The sequence below is a fragment of the Gymnogyps californianus genome, chromosome 3 (assembly GCF_018139145.2).
Source record: "Gymnogyps californianus isolate 813 chromosome 3, ASM1813914v2, whole genome shotgun sequence".
NCBI lineage: Eukaryota > Metazoa > Chordata > Aves > Accipitriformes > Cathartidae > Gymnogyps > Gymnogyps californianus.
Genome location: NC_059473.1, coordinates 73,293,081 through 73,313,487, shown reverse-complemented (window position 1 = coordinate 73,313,487; position 20,407 = coordinate 73,293,081). Strand labels below are relative to the sequence as shown.

The 20,407-nt window shown below is 40.7% G+C and overlaps 2 protein-coding genes across 3 annotated transcripts; both read left to right on the top strand.

Annotated features, from left to right (window-relative positions):
* Positions 1-1,145: 1,145 nt before the first annotated feature.
* CALHM4 (calcium homeostasis modulator family member 4) lies at positions 1,146-4,443 on the top strand. The gene is made up of 2 exons (XM_050892978.1): positions 1,146-1,869; positions 2,662-4,443. Exons 1-2 carry the CDS (start codon positions 1,312-1,314, stop codon positions 3,064-3,066), a joined length of 963 nt encoding a protein of 320 aa, XP_050748935.1. The 5' UTR covers positions 1,146-1,311; the 3' UTR covers positions 3,067-4,443.
* A 2,958-nt stretch (positions 4,444-7,401) lies between these two features.
* RWDD1 (RWD domain containing 1) lies at positions 7,402-19,324 on the top strand. 2 transcript variants are annotated; one of them, XM_050892985.1, is made up of 7 exons: positions 7,402-7,489; positions 9,339-9,404; positions 10,619-10,749; positions 11,752-11,895; positions 12,922-13,054; positions 14,832-14,894; positions 16,696-19,323. In XM_050892985.1, the coding sequence occupies exons 1-7, from the start codon at positions 7,417-7,419 to the stop codon at positions 16,806-16,808; spliced, it is 723 nt and encodes a 240-aa protein (XP_050748942.1). In that variant the 5' UTR covers positions 7,402-7,416; the 3' UTR covers positions 16,809-19,323. The 2 variants fall into 2 exon arrangements, with proteins under 2 accessions (XP_050748942.1, XP_050748943.1); XM_050892986.1 differs by lacking the exon at positions 7,402-7,489 and adding an exon at positions 7,524-7,542 and having other exon boundaries at positions 16,696-19,324.
* Positions 19,325-20,407: the final 1,083 nt, after the last annotated feature.

Sequence of the window (20,407 nt, the reverse complement as noted above, 5' to 3'; positions counted from 1 at the left end):
TCTGTAATGGGAAGACAATTTTCCTCATAGACTTTCTGGCTAATTTTTTTTCTGTTCTTGGTAAAAATGTTTATATTACATGCATTTAGACCTCTCAGAACTTAAACACAAGTATTTGCATATTCGGATCAGCCTGAGGTATGCAATGTACAGAGCTCCTGGATAACATGACCATAGACAAAGTGTGACCTGGAGAAAATCATCAGGAGTGAAATGTTTTAAATTAACCTCTGTTTAAGGCTTGATTTGTGAGAGATGCTGAGAGCCCAGATCATACATCCCAATATTCAGAAACCAGCTCTGGAAATGTTTAACTGAAAAATTTCTATCTACTGCTGTTCACAGAATGGGATTGACGATGCATACAGAAAATCTTAAAACTTTGGATCACAAGCATGCTGTATAAATGCCAGCTATTACATGAGCATGTCTGAAGCTGGCTTGACACTGTGTGAGTAGCAGATTAAACCTTTCCAAAAAAAAACCTTACAATGGAAACATTCAACACTGTCAGGAAAAGAGACATGCTAGCTTCTTGCCACCTACAGGTGAAACACTAAAATCCTCATGGTCCAGCAGCTAACTACATCTCAGACTCCAGTGTTGGGAGAGCAAATTGCCTCAGAACCAGAACTGACATTAAACATGAACAGAATTGGGATTCCAAACTTTGTGCAACTTCCAGAATCTTTTCTGGTTTTATTTTAATGTTGAAGCATTTTAAATGCTTCATTTTTTATAATCAGTCCACTTGTCAAGGCTTTGTTTGGTTGGTTTTTTATGAAGAATAGCTGAAAGCTCTCCTTTTTCCCCCCCCCCCTAGTCCCACGCCATGCTTCTGCTAATTACCATTGATTAAGAAACAGCTTGCCAATTAACCCAGACAGGGTAATCATCAGTTTGATAGCATTGCATGTCATCCAAAAGGTAGGGAGAATTTATTGTTAGTTTCAGACAATTAGCAAGGGGCTGGCAGAGCTCACAATTGCCTAAAAGCTAAATGTTCCAGAACCGCCGAGATAAATTATTGAATCAATTAAAACACATGATTGGATGTTTGTAAGTGTATTTAAAGCTAGCAAACAAGCTTTTAGGTGTCATGGAGTAGAATCAAAAATTAGTAGGAGGAGAAAGACTAGCAGAGTTTTTTTGGGGGTTGTGTTTAGGCTTTTTTTGTTTGTGAGTTTGTTTGGGTTTTCTTTAAGCTGTTGGAGTTTGTTCTGTTCTAGTCTGCTATTAATATTAGTTAAATATAACTAAAAGCTAGTATTGACTTAAAGCAAAAGCATCTGGTAAAGAGGAAGACCTAAAATGACTTTCCTTCCAAAGTGGTTAACTTTTCTAAAAGGCAAAGAGGTTGTTATTGCTAATGCTGTAATTGCGATACTGACAATTGGTGGGCAGCAACTTTTCTCTTTTTTTACATTCAGCTGTCCCTGTCATGTCGGGCAGAACCTTATCTATGGGCTGGCTTTCCTAGGAGCTCCTGCACTGATCCTTCTGGTTGTTGGTTATGCCCTGAATAACCAGACTTGGAGGCTGGTTACAGGCAAAAGGTCTCCTCTTCAGGAAGAGGCTACACCAAACCGGTTACTGCAATGCAAACTGATCTGCTTTGTCTTGTGCAGCATCACTGGGAGAGCCCTGGTTGCCCCAGTAACATGGCTGGCAGTCACCCTGATAAATGGCTCATATTATGTCTGTGCCATGAGCGAGTATGTCTCCGTGCATTATTATGGAGCTAATCCTAATGTTACTGCTAGTGAACGCAGAAGGATGTTGGCTGCATTTCCCTGCAGTCAGTTAGTTCCCCCGGAGCTGAGCCGGGCAAGAGATGAAGTGATTCTCCTACTCCGATACCAGTCACAAGTGAGTAGCTCATGTTGCTTCTGTTGCCTGCGGCTCTAATGATGAGAACTAGAGTTAATTCAGCAGGCAAAGTGTTAGGATAAAACAGGATCACTATCTTCTGCCTTGAGTGCCAAATCTCTATGTGTTTTGAAGCCTGCTTTGTTCCTGTATGTGGAACTGAACTTTAGGTATCTAAATTACTATGTCTGGTTGCCCTGTTTGTTACCTGCTACTGGAAGATATATTCTTACTTGATAGTACTTTTCAAGATGCTACACAAGGAAGACAAATGGAAGTTGAAGAGCCAGGGAGGGTATGAATTTTCTTCATTCAAGCATAAGAAACCTGTGACTAAGGGGCCCAGGCTGCAAGGGCTCCACGTGAACCAAATTAAAATCTTGCTTTTAGATCAGACTCAATTCTAAAAGCTTACATACTGGGTAAATAATATGGGGAACACTAAGTTGTCACTTCAGAGAAAACTGGTTTTAAATAGGCCTTAAGCTAATATAGGCTAGGAATTGATGGCTTCTCTTCTCACAATAATAGCTGTGGAAGCAAAATCCTTAACAGATTATACAACAGAACTTCCTTAATCTTGACAGAAAGAAGCGACTTTACTACATGGCCACTTCCAGTAGGCAGGGACTGGTTTTGATGGCAACAGACCCTTACCAGGCTTATACCTTGTTAAGCTTATTATTCAGGAAAAGCAAGTAAAGATCATCTTACGGATTTTCTGATGCTCAGAAGTTACCACAGTGAGTATTTTCAGCTGTAACAGTTTTTTCTTTTCTTTTTCTTTGTAAGGTAGCTGGCTGGCTTCTGATTGCTGTGGTAGTCATCACTGTCTTCCTGTCTTACTGCCTGGCAAGCTGTTTCTCCCCACTCAGCTTTCTACATTTCAGATACTGGAGCAGCTATGTCCATAATGAGCAGGAGCTCTTTGATGAAGCAACAGACCAACACTCCAGGCTCTATGCCATGCAGCACGTAAGGAAGTTCTTTGGCTTTGTCCCAGGGAGTGAAAATGTAAAGGAAATCCGTATCCCATCTCTCAGAGAGTGGCAAGCCATTTCTGGACTGGCCTTTCTAAAACGAGTGGATGAGGAGCACTACGACTACAGCCTTCTCCATGACTGGGCACTCAAGGAGTCTGCAAATGGAAAATATCTGAAGACTGATGAAGACCCTGTGATCAGAACACAGTTCTGAGGGTTCAAGCCCCCACCAACACCTTGCAGAAAAGCAGGAACGTGTCTAGCTCCACATCAGACCTGAGCTGCTCTGGAACTTTCCAATGCCTTATTACATTGATATATAAAGTACAGGAGCAAGGGCATCTTGTTAATGTAGTCCTTTAGCACATCCTTACAGATGCCTTTCCTGATGGTGTCTGACTCCTGTGTGATGTGATGGTCTGTCTAGATTAGGGTGGGCTGTTTCAAGCTGCAGCTCTCTGATTTCTCATACTTGTGCTAAAAGGATGAGTATGTACTGGGAGAGAAAGTTATTTCCAAATGCTTTTTTTCCTCTCATTAAAAAAAAAAATCTTTAAGAGCTAGACTTTGATTGGATCCTATGAGTCAGTCCATTCTGTGCAGAGCAAAAGCAGATATCCAGCTCTGTCTTAGTGACCCCTAGCAGAAATGCCTTATTTCTCCTCTTCCACATCTTTCTTGTACTATGTAAATAAAATATACTGAACTAACTACAAGCTAAGTCTGTGGCTACAGCAGCACAGAAGAAACACATGGGGATACTTCACCAACAAAGGCTGAGTCTAGATACAGTGATGAGGGAACTTGCAATTCTGGTAAGGAGATAAAATGGCCACTTTATGGCCAGCCATAGGATGGAGGGGTACAACATGTAGCAGCTGTACAAACAAGCACTTTACACCTGGAAAACTGAGTTCAAATGTATTCTGGGTGAAAGCAATAGCAAGGTCGGTCTCCTACTCCTTTTAAATATAATTCAACATCTCTTAGTTGTTTGTGTGCTTGCCTACTGTACAAATAGCGAATCAGGATGGGAAACAAATCTCACTCTGTGCAGCAAGGTTTGCTTTGCCTGTGATAAACTTAGAATTTAGTCATACTACTGTGCCCATAAATATCCCTGTGATTAAAAACTACTGAATTTAGTGAAAGAAGGCTTAATTATGTTTTTGTGTTAATTCAGTGTGGTATGATGTGATGTTACTGCATCTCATCTCCTCTCTAACTCCCTGTGCAGACATTTCTAATGTCTAAGGGGGGAAAAAAAGGAATATCATAGTTTTTTGTAATGCTTCCTGTATTGCCATGTATACATGTACTTATGTGTGCTACAAAGCCATATGCTAGATTATAGGATGCTATCTGCTGTTAATAAATGACCCCAGAGCGTTGAAGTGGGAAAAATATTTAGTACATTTTACTAGAAAATGCAGGAGCCAGAAATAAGTTAAATAGCAGATCTTGGTAAATGTGTTTGGTCTTGAAGACTTAAATTTCTAAACAAAAGCAAGTACTTCAGCAAATGCAAACGATGTATGTGCTGAATAATTGGAGAATTATGCGTATTTTACATCACTAAAAAATTGTTACAAATTCCCACATATGTATTTCATCTGAATCCTAAACTTTCAGATATGTGATGGGTTGACCCTGGTGGGATGCCAGGTGCCCACCAAAGGTGCTCTACACTCCCCCTCCCCAGCAGGACAGGGAAGAGAAAATATAATGAAAGGCTCATGGGTCAAGATAAGGACAGGGACAGATCACTCAGCAATTACTGTAATGGGAAAAACAGACTTGACTTGGAGAAGTTAGTTTAATTTATTACCAATCAAATCAGAGTAGGATAATGAGAAATAAAAACTAAATCTTAAGAACACCTTCCCCCTACCCCTCCCTTCTTCACAGGCTTAATTTTATTCCTGAATTCTCTGCCTCCTCCCCTCCAGTGGCACAGGGGGACAGGGAATGGGGGTTTGGGTCAGTTCATCACACATTATTTCTGCCGCTCCTTCCTCCTCAGGGGGAGGAGGACTCGCACTCTTCCCCTGCTCCAGCGTGGGGTCCCTCCCATGGGAGACAGTCCTCCACAAACTTCTCCAACGTTGAGTCCTTCCCATGGGCTACAGTTCTTCACAAACTGCTCCAGCGTGGGTCCCTTCCACGGGGTGCAGTCCTTCAGAAACAGACTGCTCCAGTGCGGGTCCCCCACGGGGTCACAAGTCCTGCCAGCAAACCTGCTCCAGCATGGGCTCCTCTCTCTCCACAGGTCCTGCCAGGAGCCTGCTCCAGCACAGGCTTCCCACAGGGTCACAGCCTCCTTCAGGCATCCACCTGCTCTGGAGTGGGGTCCTCCAGGGGCTGCAGGTGGATATCTGCTCCACCGTTAACCTCCATGGGCTTCAGGGGGACAGTCTGCCTCACCATGGTCTTCACCACAGGCTGCAGGGGAATCTCTGCTCTGGTGCCTGGAGCACCTTCTCCCCTGACCTTGGTGTCTGCAGAGTTGTTTCTCTCACACAGTCTCACTCCTCTCCCCCAGCTGCAATTGTGCAGGGTTTTTTTTTCCCCCTTCTTAAATATGTTATCAGAGAGGCGCTACCACCATCGCTGATGGGCTTGGCCTTGGCGGGTCTGTCTTGGAGCCGGCTGGCATTGGCTTTATCATTGGATATCAGGGAAGCTTCTAGCAGCTTCTCACAGAAGCCACCCCTGTAGCCCCCCACTACCAAAACCTTGCCACACAAACCCAACACAAGGTGACAGAACTGCACTGTTTATATGAATGCCTTAGGAAGCAAGGTACCTCTGTTAGTAAACACAATCTCTAATTTAACTTTAAAAATCTTTGTGGTTTTCTATTTAAGTAAGATGGAACACTATGGGTAATCTGGAATACATGCAGCTGATCTGTGTAGCTGCAAGTTTTGGCAAAAAAACCCTATGCTGATGTCTGGATCCAAACGACAAAAAACTAACTGCTGTCTTTATTCTATGCGGGTTCTTTCCACTTCTTCCCTTGTTTTGCAGAACCACTACAAAATGATGCAGTATTTGCAGCTAAGAGAAAGGTGAGCTGACAAATTCTTTTAACTTCTTGCTAAACTAACTTTTAAATTAAACTTCATGTTTTCTGATTTTGTCCCAATTACTATTTGCCCTGTGGTTTTTTTTATAGTTTGTAATTTAAAATGCTGAGTGGAAGTACTAGCTGTATCTGTCATTGTGAAGTCAGCCTGCCAATATACAAATAGACTATCACCCTGCTAGCATATATTAATCCATAGTACTAAATACAGTTGTAGTACTATAGGTGATTTTGTGTATTTCCCTTCACTGCTCTGTTCCCTAAAACACATCATGGATTGATAATGAAAGCATAGCTTTGAAAAGAATTCATAATTACAGAAAAATCAATGAGTTGGTACTGAACAGTATAATTGTGCCTGCTAAAACCTGAATCATCTTACCCAAAATCAATTTAGAACTGCAGTTTGCTCACTTGAAGTGAAAATTATTCTCTTTATGTCTATGGTAAAAGTTTTCTGGAAACTCTGGGCTTGTAAAATGCACCTGAGGGAAAAGTCCTGGCCATATGCCCAGGAAACTGATGCACCTTAAAACTACTCTGTGTACCAAGTACCCATCAGGGTCTGCTGTTGTTTAACCCTCAAGAGTCTTAAATTCATCCTTGCAGGTAACCCCCAAGTATGGGGGCTCCCAATATTGCTAGCCTTGATGACTCCTTTTCTGCACTTGCATAATGACGTTGCTTACGCAATGGGACTTCTGAAATCACTGTGAGCATTTCCTGGAAAATTTGCAGGTGCTTTTTAACTCCAAGCTGTACCACCAACTGGTTTTTCCAGCTGCCTCAAACGAACTTCCAATTTCAGGCTGAAATAGCATTCAGCTGCCTCCATGGCACCCTTACGCTATTCCTACAGCAACCGTTTTGAATCCCCTTCGGTTTGCCGACCCCAATAAATTTTCAGTGAAAGAACGACAAATAGCGAATACCTGCCTAACACCAATGCACTTTTTACAGTAACTCGAGTCCGCACACCTTCGGAAGCCTAAGTAACAGAGCCTGACTACCTCACCTACTCAAACCACTGCTATTCCCAGCAGGGGTGGGGCCGCCAGCGCAGGTGCGGTGCAGATGACGGGGACACACGATTCTTCTAGCGCGTCAGGCACAGGTGGGTACACACGTCAAGTCCGTTCCGTTCCGCCCAGAGCTGAACGCCAAGCACCCAGTACTAGAATTAACTGACCACAGGGCACCGCACTCGATCGCTCTGTGTGAAGGCAACCGAAAATCGGTAACGCTCGTTATTTGTACCCTCACAGCCGCTTTTTAGCCCAAGCGCGGCCGTTGGCTACCCGCCGCGCAACCTTCCTCCCCTTCAGCCCAAAGGCATCCACCGCCGATCGACGGTGCTAGGCATGCTTAGCCGATGCCGGCGAGGAGCGCGCATGTGCGGGCCGGCGGTGAGCAGCCGGGGGCGGGGGTGGCTTCGCGGTGCGGGCGGCCCATGGCCGTTGGCGGCGGCGGGCGACGATGACCGATTACAGCGAGGAGCAGCGCAACGAGCTGGAGGCCTTGGAGTCCATCTACCCGGACTCGTTCACGGGTGAGCCGCGGCGGGGCCCGCGCCTCGCTCCGCCACACGGCCGCGGCGAGCCGGTATGAGGGAGGAGCGGGAGGCCCCGCCGGGCGACAGCCGCCCCGTGCGCCGTGCCTGCCCGGGCTCCTTCGGGTGTCTCCTTGCTGTTAGCTGCGCGGGTTGAATATTTTTCGTCTTTTTTTTTTTTTTTTTTTTTTTTTTTGGGTTTTCCCTAGGCGGGAAGACCAAAGCACTTGATGGCGCTTCTCGCCAAGTACGTGTGTCGGTCTGGGTTGCTGGTGTGGGCGATGCCCGCCTCAGCGGCGTTGAACGCCGGAGTCCAGCAGCCCAGCGTGGGCACCCGCTCCTGTATCCGAGCCCGAGTTGCGTGTGGCTGGTGGAAGGACGCTCTTTGGAGAAACCTTTCAAAAGATGCGGCCCTAGGTGGAAATTGGGGAATTGGCTTGTGTGTCGACCAGTTTTCCTTTCTGGTAACAGCTTCTCACAACCGTGAAGCACGGGATGTTTTGGGGTACTTAAAAGTTGCTGTTTCCTCTCTAAGTGCATTGCCGGTATCTGCCTTATTCTATTGCAGATCTGTGGTGGAACAAAGGCAAGCTTTAATTCTCAGGTGCAGTATGTTATATTGCTAAAACTTTCATATGATGAATACATTGGTTCGTCAGATTTTCAGGACTTCCTAGTTACCATCAAACAATTAAGAGTATCTACTATGCTAGCTAATCCAACGTGATTTATGGTGCTCAGTATCCAAAGAATTTTAACAGTGAAAAAACCTGTGCATTTTCGGTTTCCTTCCTGCACAGTTTCTACTCTGCCTGAAGTCCCGCAGTATCTTACTTGGTAGTAACTTCATCACACAAACATTTGCCCAGTACATTTGCCCATCTGAAAATCTTTTAGGTTCTTCAGTTTTATGTTACAGGTATATGAATTGATGTCTGGTAGCTGGGGATGCTGAATCACTGATATGGAAGTAATATGCTTTCATATAGGCTCTACTCTGATGCTTACTCTGAGTTATTGTTCGTGCATGTAATGCTCTTATGCCCAAAAGAAGAGAGAGGAAAAAAGGTGGTGGTGGTAGTAGTAGTACATTAGCAATTAGGCAAAATTCAATTAATACTGTGAGAGGATATATACTAGATTGGGCATAGGTTATAACAGCGATACAGAGTGGTCCTTATTTGAGGATATGGTCTGCAACCGACAGTTGTGTGGTGAGGTTTCTAGTGTATGAAACTTTAGATCACAAGGCTTGCATTTTGTCCGTCTCTATAGAGCCGCTTGTTGTCTATCTTCTAGCTGCCTCATTCACGCAATTTCATTCTAGTACATTCTTGAAGGAAAGCACTATGTATTCCTTTTTTGTTTTAAGAAGCATTTGTTATGTTAAGCTGTCCTAAATATAGAAATAGGTGCAGACATACTGTAAATATAGTCCAGGGTCAAGAGTACACTGGATGCTCATTATGCGTATCTAGCACAATAAAGCAAATTAGCTTTGGGAGCTTTCTGTACATGTTCAGTGCGCTAACATAAGTCATTTGATGGTAGGTAGATTTGCACTTTCTGGAAAAGTGAAACTTCCAAAAGAAAACTTTCCAAAAGAGAAACTTTTTGGTATTGTTGATGTTACTTGCTCTCATTCAAAGAGCACTCCAAACATCACATCGTATGGAAAATAGCTGTTAGTTGAAAAGTATTTATTAATAGGGTAGAAAGGCCCTTAACACTGGATCAAGAGCTTCCTTGCTTCATTAGTCCTTGAGAAGTTCAGTTTTAATGATGTGAAGAAGTAGTTATCTGATTTAAGGAATCTCTCTCTGTCCCTTTTTTTTTTTTCTTTGAACAGTATTGTCAGAAAAGCCAACGACTTTCACAATCACTGTGACATCTGAAGCGGGAGAAAATGATGAAAGTAAGTTGATCATGTCTTAAACATATATAGGAGAAGTTTCTGTGTAAGCCTAATTCTATCGCCAACAGCTAGATATACCTCCACTTAAGTCCTCTCACGGGCCTGATCCAGCAAGCATTCCTCAGAAAATGTAATTCAAGGATTCTGGTGGTCTGTGTTTAATTTACAAAAATGTTGTGCTCTCTCACTAAGGCTACTTTCTGACATGCTGAATCTCAAATGCTTTGTAGCATAGCTTCAAAAATTATTGGTTGTCGTCATCCCTGTAGGAGCTTACAGCCATGTTGTGAGGTGATATTTTTTCTAGCAGCTGTATGTATACCAGCCACATGGGAGAGCTGAGTCTGTGTATTGTGAATATGTAGTCCTTAAGGAACAGTTCCAGAGCGATGAGCTGTGGGTCCCAAGTCCCTATGTATTTGTTGGGTATCAATGGTTGCTAAGCGAGCCTTACTCCAGGTAAGTTTAAGAGCTGCTGTTCTGTGTTACTGTATCAGAAGGAAGAAACTGGTGCTGTCTCCTTCAGTTTTAAAGGAGCGAGTCCTGCTCAGAGCAGGTGTCTGTGTTGAAGAGACTGCTGGACTGCCAGAACTGTGAGTCTGGAACTGGAGGAAGTCTTCTCGCTGGTATCCTGGCAGAATGCGTGAAAGGAACTTGATTTCCATGTTATCCTAGCTCTGGGTGGCTTCAGGTTGAATGGGTTGTCCTTAGGCTGTTCTCTTCTTATAACTTCTACTGGACATTATGTCCTTGTCATATGATTTATGTGGAGCCCTGGTACCCAACACAGAGGTTGATACTCCAGCCAGGCACACAGAATTTAAAGCATTAATATGCTGAGATTCTCTCTAGATCTGTTGTTAGGACTCTTCCTCATTTTCTCCAGCTTTAAGTGGAATATGAGGGGAGAAAAGATTACTGCTCTAGTACCCACCGTACCACAGAAGGTTTTCCAGTCTTTCTAAAGACCTTTCAGACGTTAATAGCCTGTAATAGTTTATGTAAGGGTAAACGTCATCATCTTAACTTCTCAGAACTCTTGCATTATATTTAAATCTGTTCATATAGTTTTAACATCTGTGTAAGATGACTGTTCCTTTAAGACAGGAATATTTTATATTTTAAAATCTTTAGGCTGCTGATGCAATAGAAAAATATACAATTTAAGTTACATAGAGTTATCACCATAAGAATATGTGTTTTTTATCTTGTAGCTGTCCAAACAACCCTTAAATTTACCTATAGAGAAAAATATCCTGATGAAACTCCACTTTATGAAATTGTCTCACAGGAGAATCTTGACGATAATGATGTCACAGACATAATAAAACTACTAGAACAACAGGTAAGGAAAATGGAGTATCTCAATTCAGCTTGATACCACTTCACTTTAGCCAGAATTTCTCTCTCAAATCAGTTGTTTTCTGAGGTATGTGCTGCTGATTTGAAACCTATTCCATACTGTAGGGACTGACTTTGAGGTTTGAGTTTCGTAAATTACATTATTGAGGTAAATTATGTTAGTGAGGTAAAATATAGGGCTAATTCAGTGTGCAGAGGTACGATAATGAAATGGTGCTCTAGGGCTTCCCCTCTTTTGCAGTTCTATCTTGAGGTGAATTTATTTAACTGTATATATAGTATTTGTGGAAACAAGCCACTTCAATTTTATTTTGAAAGATTAAAATGCTACATTGATTCTTGATTCTTTTTAATAACATAACTGTTTTGGGGGAGGATCTCTTCAACCTTTGGGATCAGTGAGAGTGCATTGTGAAAGAATGAGAAGGAAACACTTTCTTGGTTTCAGGAATTCTTGACAAGTCCGCCCTGCCTTAAAATTGCCATAGTACGTTCAGTAGGCATTCTTTCTTTTCAGTTTACTTCATATAACCTTCCTTCCATCAACTGATGTTTTTTTGTTTTTCCTGGGAAACTGTCCCACTTCAAAGGGGCATGTAATGGGATTAAGGAATAAGCTATTTCAGGAGAGGAGAGGTTCTGAGTGACTGTTGTCTCTTATGATTTATGATATTCAAATCTTGGAGTTGTATTCCTACTATAAGTTTTGCTTTAGTCATGAAAAAGCCTTCTACATGTCTCTAACATGTTGATAACCTGAACACAGGTGTTCATCATTGGTGTTTTGCTGCGCACCTGTTTGGGGGTAACTTAACTGGCTTGACTGGCCAATTGACTTGAATTTACAGCGAGCTTTTGAGACTGGTGCAGAGTGCCTCAGCTGTGTTATCTGCATTGGCACAGCATACTGCTTTCTAAACATACTTATGCATTCAGCTGCTGAAGGTTTGATGTTCTGTTTGAAATTGCCTTCTTTGTGTTGTAGGCAGAAGAAAATTTAGGAATGGTAATGATCTTCACGCTAGTGTCAGCAGTACAGGAGAAATTAAATGAAATAGTGGATCAAATAAAAACACGAAGAGAAGAGGAAAAGAAACAGAAAGAAAGAGAAGCAGAAGAAGAAGAGAAAGTATGTAGAATAATGTTTTCAATTAAAAATTTCCTGCTTTTTTTAAATGCGTGGGTTTGATGCAGGAGCAATTCTCGGTTGCAGTGGGAGAGGAACATCTATCCCAAAGTTGATATAATTAAAACTTAAGGACCTGAAGATTCTTTAGTGCACTTAAGTAGTGTTTTTTTCCCCCCATTTTCTAAAGCAGTCTTTTCAGAGACATATTGCATGGTTGCAATCCTTTCTAGCCTTACTTGCTAAGGGAGGCGCTGGGATTTTTCCCAAATTAAATCAAAGTTGCTGTAGCCAGTTTTTTTGCTTGAAGAGGCAAGAGGGGATGGGGTGCAAAAAAGGCTAGGATATGGCATACTGCACACAGGCTGTATGGTCTGAGGAAGTCTCTTCCTCGGTAGACTGAGTGGGTAGGGTGGAAGCAGTGGGACCGGTCTTCAAGACTGGTTTGCCCTACCTGCACGTGTGCTTTCTACCAGCCACTGTGGAATAGTTTTTTCCGTTCATGGAATGTGCTGTGATAAGTCCAACTACTGAATCTTCACTTTCTTCCTCAGAAATAGCTAGAGGGTGATGGGAGTTGGAAGGTTCAGTATTTCTGAAAATGGCAGAAAAATAGCTGGAAGAAAAGAATCCTTTTTTCTGTCTCAACAAGTTAGAAGGGTTAATGTATTTTAATGGAAAATATTTCAGTGCAGATTGCACTTAAGAGTTGATAAGAAGTGCTGCCTACTTATGGATAACCTGTATTAGGGGTGTGTTGCTAACTGTTGCACTGTAGGTCCAAGAGTAGTATGCGGGGTTTTTCCATAGGAATTTCCACCTCAGTACAGTGCTCTGAAGGGAGAGTCCCATGACAAAAAACAGTAAGAATGTGTTCTTTGTATATTCTCAGGGTTAGGATTAATTTCTCAGAATACTTCGCAGCAAACAGTGCTTCTGGAATGTTGTAATTTAAATAATTAAGAGAATGCTCATCTTCATTCATAGCTTTGCAAGTTGTGTTTGCAGCCTTGTTTTCTGTTCTTTCAGCAACGTTTTCATGGCACTCCTGTTACCATTGAGAATTTCCTAAATTGGAAAGCGAAGTTTGATGCAGAACTTCTAGAAATAAAAAGGAAAAAAATGAAAGAAGAAGAACAAGCAGGCAAAAATAAATTAAGCGGTATGATTTAAAACTGGTCATGAAGTTTTTGCAATGTTGCCGGACTATAACAACAAGCCTAAAAGTAATTTTTACACTGAAAGATGATGGTAGTAAATAAACTCTTAATGCAGTATTTGGTTATTGTCCTCTATATTGCATGAAGTCTTTCTGAGTGCAGATTTTGGGCTAAATACAAAGCTAATAGATTCCTAATGAAGTCATTAAGGTTCCCAAACTGTGTGTTTAAGCTTCTTCAGTTTTGTGCCAGACAGTATACCACTTGGAGCTGCTACTGACAAGCGTTGTTCTGGCAGAAATAGTTGGGATTTGTTAAGCAACAGAAAGAATCTACATCAGACAGTTCATTGATTTGGCCTTTATTGCACTGGATCGTACAGTGACTTCAGATGATTCAAGCGCATGTAGGAGTTTGGGATGCTCTTGCTGGACTGAAGCAACACAGAGGCTGGCTGCTGCATATGACAAGCTTACGATGACTAGTGAGAATGGCTCTGATATTTTGGGGAAGAGCTTGTCATAGCAGTGGTTTCGGGCTCTGTGTTTTGCAGATCACAGTTTGTCCAGCAGAAAGCAAAATCTCTATCCAGTGGGCAAAATGTGGAGGAAATAATTTTTCTTATGAGAACCTGTAGGTAAGAATTAAATCTTCGGCATCCTCCTCCACTTTCTCCATGGCTTAGTTTTGGACTGGTTCTCCTGTGATGTTGGATCTACTTTTTAATATGATTACATGAGAAAACATGACCAATGTGATCGTGCTGTATCACTGTTATCTTTTCTTCTCCCTTCTGAAGGCGCTTAAAACTTTTCACTAGTTTTGGTGAAATTTGACATAGAGATGGAAATTTTAATGGTAGTAAGGTTCATGAAAAGTTGCACAGGGCGGAGGACACGCTTGATTCCCCTCTGAAGGGAATGCATTTGGGAATCTGCAAAGATGAGATAGAAGAAGCCTGATTTCTGCTAGTTTTCCTGTTCTTAAAATTATTGTTAGCATGCTGTGTCTATTTTCCTCTGTACAAGTCTAGTTTATAGAAGCTCACCTTTACAAAAGTAAAACCAGGCTTGTTCTCAGATGTCATGAGTGTAACCCCAGTAGAAGTAAAAGGTGTCTTAAATGTTTTACCGTGAACACCAACCAGTCTTGTTGGCAGAAGCATGCATAAGCAATACAAATATAGATGGAAGATGGATAGTTTATGTGGGAAGAGTCCTGAGCTTTTCTTCCCCTACCTCCCAGTTAGAAAGGCTTCACTTTGCCTTGTGTGATGTTTCCTTCACGTATGTTTGTGTGTAGGAGCTGGTGGTTTGTGTGTAGATCCAAGTTGCTTTTCGAATGGGGAGGATATATGGAAAAAGAAGGAGGAGGCAGCTAATTTCCTTTCCAGTTCCCACGGATGATTTCTTGTGGAATGCAAGATGAGGACTAAAGCAATAAAGACGGAGCAAAGGGTGTGGGGCAGTATGGTGTAAATTTTCCCACCCCCCATTATTAAAGCCGTAGTAACATTAAAGTGACTGTAAGAAATAGTGACCCATTTCACTTGTAAGAGGAGGAAGCCTGTTCACATGGAAGAATCCTGGATGAATAGGCAAAAAATCAGAATGGGGAATTTAGCGAAATGAGCAGCTTAGGAAAAAAAAAAAAAGACTGCTCAAATTGGTTAATTTGAAAAGCCTGAAATACATGTGCTAACTGTTGTTGCCTTAGGTTGATAGTTATTTCAGAACTCTACTTGCTTATATATTATTTTTTATTTTATTTTCTTTCTAGGTAAACAGCTGTTTGAAATGGATCACAACCTTGACACCTCTGACATCCAGTTCTTGGAGGAAGGTAAATTCCTGTTTGTTTGCACAACTGAAAGACAGTGGCTTAAAATAGGTCAAAATTACTAAGCAAAGTCTGTATTATATTTCTGACTTAACATCTTAGCTCAGTATCACTTTTACATCGGAAGAACTTCCTGAGAAGTACTGTTTTGCAGATTGAACAGAAGTGATTTTAACTTCTTTCAAAAACAAACAAAACAGCTAAAGCATATTTATTTGCAGTTTTGAGCTTGAGTTGATCTTATTTCTGTTGCTTCTATGCAAATGTTTGGACTGGAAGCAAAACCAAAAACAAGCAAAGCAAAACAAACAAACAAAAAAAACCCCACAACCAAACCCTGCTTTTCTTTTTTTTTTCTAGTAGCCAGGCTTCTTACCCCCAATTTCAAGCACAATCCTTGAAGTCTGTGTCCTTCTCTCTGAACCTCAACACCGATAGTAAACATCTTGCAGGTCAAATTAAATGCTATTTGTTTCTGTGCAACCCAGTTCTTCTTCGTGGTTTTGTGCAGATTTGTCTATTATCTTACCAAAAATACCTGACCTGGTGCCAGCTGGAAATTTTGTAAGCTTGTGCCAAAAGATGTTAAACTTGGAAAATCTGTTGGATATAAATCAAATAAATCTACTCACAGTCACATATCTATTTAACTTTCTGTACTGCCTTTTAGTATCCTAGTTTAAAAGACTAATTTTTGAGTTAAGACAATTCTTTAATGTAGCTGCATTATCTACTGGTATTGCAAAACACACATTCAGAAGAGAGTCAAGAATTTTCTCTACAAGTAACAATTTAAAAATAAAAAGTTGTTTATGAACATCAGTGAGTATAAACTGAAATGGCAGTAATGGGGGAGTTGAGTTTCTTTTAGTTAGAGGGCATAATTTAACCTTGTCTTCCTCCAAAATGCCTGAAGTGAAGACGGGTTGTTGATGGAACATTTGGCTGTCTCAAGGGAGGAACAGACCTCTATATTTGGGCTCTGTGCCCAAATGACTTGTGATTAATATATTGACTTTTAATCCTGTTGCTATTGGTGATTAAAAACTCCTGTTCTTATTGCTGTTTGCATTCTATCATAAATGCAACACGTTACTAACTGCAATTTAATATTACAATACCGTGTAATAAGTAATACTAGTTTTCACAGCTTAAACAGAATAATGGCATTATCTTTTAGATGGAAACAGTTATAAAGGCTCTTTCAAATCCAGTGAAAGAATAGAACCTTATTCAGTGGCCGGAAGATGTCGCTGTTGATACACACAAATAAAACAGCAGTAGTCCTCAAGTTTTATCCTTAGGTCAGCATCATCTCTTTCAGAAGAAAATGTGAAAGCATACAAAGCTTCATCTTGCTATTAAAATTGAAAGCAAATGTATGTATGCAGGCATATAAATGGTGTGTAAGGGTTTTTTATAAACCCTGTGTGTTTCTGTGGCTATGATAGTTGTAACTATTCCAGCTGTGAGGTCCTGAGCTCCTACTTTGACAGTACCTGGGAGAAAGGATCTCTGCTTCTGGGAACTATAAATGTTAATTTCATTCTCCCAATGGATTCTGAGGTCCTGTGTGACATTTCTCTTGGCTGGGTTTTGGTATGAGGGAAAGAAAGCTTCACTTTAGCTGTAAAAAGATGAAATGTGGTGTTTCCTTTTCCATATCTATTTGATATATAAAAAGCCGAGTAAGTTAACAGCTACCTACAGTGAAGAATGAATATGAAAAAGTGTTGTATATTTTGTTGTTCAGATATTGTTTTCCTACTCGCATGAAAAGAAACTTTTTTTCTGTTCTTTGCAGCTGGAAACAGCGTGGAGGTTGATGAATCTTTATTCCAAGAAATGGATGATTTAGAGTTGGAGGATGAAGAGGATGACCCTGACTACAACCCTGTTAATTTAGATAGTGATTAGACTTTTTTGAACTGGCTCTGTCATCAGTATGGACATATGCAAGGAGAGAGGGGCAGGCAGGAAAGCCACAGCATCTGTGGTTTTAGTAATGTGTATTGGTTTTCTCTTTTTTTCTTTCTTCTTTTTTTCCAAAGAAAAAAACCAAAATATTTTAAATCCAGGAGAATGGTCTTCTGATGACATTCATCACAAATAAATTTACTTTAGTATTTTAAATGAAAAATTTGAGGAATATTGATCTGTCTGAAAATGCTAGTCTACTTTCTCTTATTTTTTCCTTCCTACTTCTGTAATTGTCCTTTGAAGAGACATGACAACGAGCAAGATGGAAAGATGTTGTAGCAAATGCTAAACACACCTGCATCTGAAGGCTGAGCAGCTGTTCTGCTATCTTCCACCTGGGATATACATGGGCAGCTTTGGTGAATAAAAGGGATCACATACTATGCAGGGGTTTTTTTGGGTGGGTTTTTTTTTTTCTTCTGTGGAATTTTATACACTTCAAGTCAGTTCTGGTGCCCCAACCTATCAGCTGTAGATAGGCAGCACTAGTCACCTTTTAATAAGGCATAGCCTTAATAAAGTTTAATGGAAACCATTTCCATACTACTGGAGTAAAATCTTTTGTTGTGGTTGAGGATAATAGTTTCAAAATGACTAGTTCAAGTCTGTAGGAAAAAAATCAGAATAAGATGAAGTCCTCTTAAAAAGTTTGGTTGATTTGTTCAGGGAGTTTTTTGGTTTGTGTTGTTTTGGTTTTTTTTTAACTTGTGCATCAATGAATTTCCATGGGGAAAAAAAAAACAACCCACCCTAGGAAAATTAGTTTGCATTTGGCAACAGACTATGTCGAAACACTATCAGTGGAGTGCAGATTACAGTACCAGGATTTATAGAGTGCTTATAGGTTTGAATGCAATGGGTGTTCTTTTAGAAGCACCTTGTTGGCAGCCTGTAAAGGTTAGCACAATATACAGTAAAGCTACACATCAACTCATGGATGTTAACCATCCTGCAGAGTTGCTTATGGAGCTAACAGCTTGATGTTAGACTCCTCCTCCCTTCCCACCTCCAAAAAAACCCCAAACACTGTGAGAACTGTGGTGTTTAAACATGCTGCGTTTGAGACTGCTTCAGCTAGAAGGATGACAGTATGGATGAAGGTTTCAAAAGACAGCTCTCCAAATAGAGAACTACCAGGCAGCTCAATGATTAAACACTGTGTGCTGAATTTTGAAATACTGTTAGTAGACTGCCTTAACTGCGCCAGCTTCAACCTTTGAAGAGGGTTGCGCTAAAGTGTCACAGTGCTTAAAGGAGTAATAGATTTAGGAACTTTAATATTTGGAAATTCCGTATTCAAAATGAGAAATTTAATTCTGGAAATAATTTAATGGTGTATAAGATTCTCTGCTTGTATCGCTCGAGAACATCTGTTTAGGATGATCTCCTTTAACATGTTTCAGTAGTCTTTTCTTTTTGTATTGAAGATGAATGAGTTTCTAGTAGATTGAAAAATGTTCAAGTACCCTGTAAATACTTTTATAAATTAACCATGTGCCTTTGTTCCTACTGTCCTCTATTTGATCTTTTTAATTTTGGCTACTAAGAACTCCAGACAAGCATTTAGGTTTCAATGATAATGTTGTATGTTTCAAAGCAATAAGCAGGATCTGTGTTCCAGCAGAGTTACCAAATATATTAAAAAATTGTGAGCTAATGTGATATTAAGTCTGACTTTTCCAAAGATACGGTTGGATTGAAAGCTTCATAGTGACTACATCCAGCTTCCTGTGTAATTGCTGGGATGCTTTAGAATGCTCTTCAGCGCTGAACTTAATTTACTTCTGGTATGTCTCAATTCAGCTGCATAAAAAACATTTAACTCCTAGGGCTGCTTTCCATTTTCAGCTATGTATGTTTAAAATGGCATTTTTTTGTAAAAGGAGTGAACTCTCTTTAAATCTGGACTGAATCCAAGAACGCTGTGTAGTCTGTGCAAAATGTGGTAATCTGAGAAAATTTTCCAAGTGGGTCACTAACAAGAATCATCTATGTATGAAGATGTTTCTCGTTCATGGTATTTCTAGATTAATGAGATTTTTCTAGTCTGTTTTCACACATATTTATTGGTTTTCATGCAGAGGATGTGTAGCTTAAAAATGTTAAAATGATGTCAAGCAAGTTAAAATGTGAAAATGTGTTTTCACTGTTACATCTTATATTTCAAAGCAGAGGAAATAATAAGGGTTGAAGTGACAAAAAATTGTGTAAAGTCCGTTCCTCCAGGTCTTTGGAACAAGTTTCAGTGACTCAATCTGAACTTCAGATTTGTTTAGCTTTGTTAGCAATTAACATCTGTGAAATAAAAGGGAATTTGACTGAGAATAAGCTCAGCTATGTTTGTGTGTTTTAGTTTGCTGAAATGGACTGAGAGAAGGTTTTTTTGGTGGAAGAAGTTTAGGTGAGATATTTAAAGTTTACTTACGCACTTTGGATTAGATTGAAGTCTAATTCATATTAATCTAATAAAATTCGATTGATAACTTTGATGGAATTCTAGTAATTCAAAATCATGGTGCTGACAACCTTGCTTGTATCTTGCTTTTAACTCTCTGAGTCCAAAGCGTACACTGTAATGCATGTGGGGAGATTATTATGAGTTTCAACACTGCACTACAACCAGTGCTAATTTAGTTTTGATCATGCTGAACTTTTTGAATAGTTGGTGCCTGAGCTCTATTAAAATTCAGAGGATGGTGATCATCAAGATCCTGTAGGAGTACAATCTCGGGCATGCTGTAAAGCCTAGGATTTTGCATCCAAATTATGATTACATTATGATCTGCTTCAAAGCAAACAAAACCTAAGGGTGGTATATGTCTCTTCCCCTCCTTCCCTCCCAAAAATGGGGAGCTTGAAGTACATTTCCTGTGGGGATAATCAACTTCAGTGTTTCTCCTAGAAGACTTAAAACCATCAGGCTACCTCCAGTTTTTGAACTGTGTGGTTGCTGAAATAAGTTCGAAGCTTGTTGGACCAGACAGTAGACTGTGCCAGGATCCAAGATGCTGATACCCTAGATCCTGAGAGAAGGAGCTGTCATGTGAGTGCTCACTCTCGTGTTGCAGAATCTGACAGGGCCTGAAATACCACTTCTTTTTTTCCCCTCTTTTTTTAAATTAGCCCTTCAGTGCCTTGCAACTTGGCTCGGAGTAGGAGGGAGAGGGCAGAGGCTTTTCAGGTTTGGTTCTTTGACATAATTGCATTTATTGCCGTGAACTCGATTTTACTGTCTGTGCTGCATGTTCATGAAATCTGCAACTGATAGAGTGAGCTGATACCGCTGGGCTGTGGCATGCAGTGTAGCGTGAGGTTTATGTGGCTTTTATTACTGTGCTGGGACTTCCTGTCATTGGAAAAAGAGTAAAAATCGAGGTCCTGCTTGTAATCAGCAGTTCTGTCTGTACTTACGGCAAACTCAGCAAAAGGCTTCTGACACTGAACTAGTTTTACCTTTTCTGTCCCCAGGGTAAATATGTACAGGTGGGAGAGGTCACTGGTCCCCTTGTGGGAAGTTCAGACTCAGAGGTCAGGGG

Bases quoted from the DNA above. Each gene is read 5' to 3' on its own strand.
- CALHM4 (XM_050892978.1), top strand. From the start codon at position 1,312: ATGACTTTCCTTCCAAAGTGGTTAACTTTTCTAAAAGGCAAAGAGGTT. The intron at 1,870-2,661 runs GTGAGTAGCTCA...TTTCTTTGTAAG, and splicing joins TACTCCGATACCAGTCACAA to GTAGCTGGCTGGCTTCTGAT.
- RWDD1 (XM_050892985.1), top strand. From the start codon at position 7,417: ATGACCGATTACAGCGAGGAGCAGCGCAACGAGCTGGAGGCCTTGGAG. The intron at 9,405-10,618 runs GTAAGTTGATCA...TTTATCTTGTAG, and splicing joins AGCGGGAGAAAATGATGAAA to CTGTCCAAACAACCCTTAAA. The intron at 14,895-16,695 runs GTAAATTCCTGT...TGTTCTTTGCAG, and splicing joins CATCCAGTTCTTGGAGGAAG to CTGGAAACAGCGTGGAGGTT.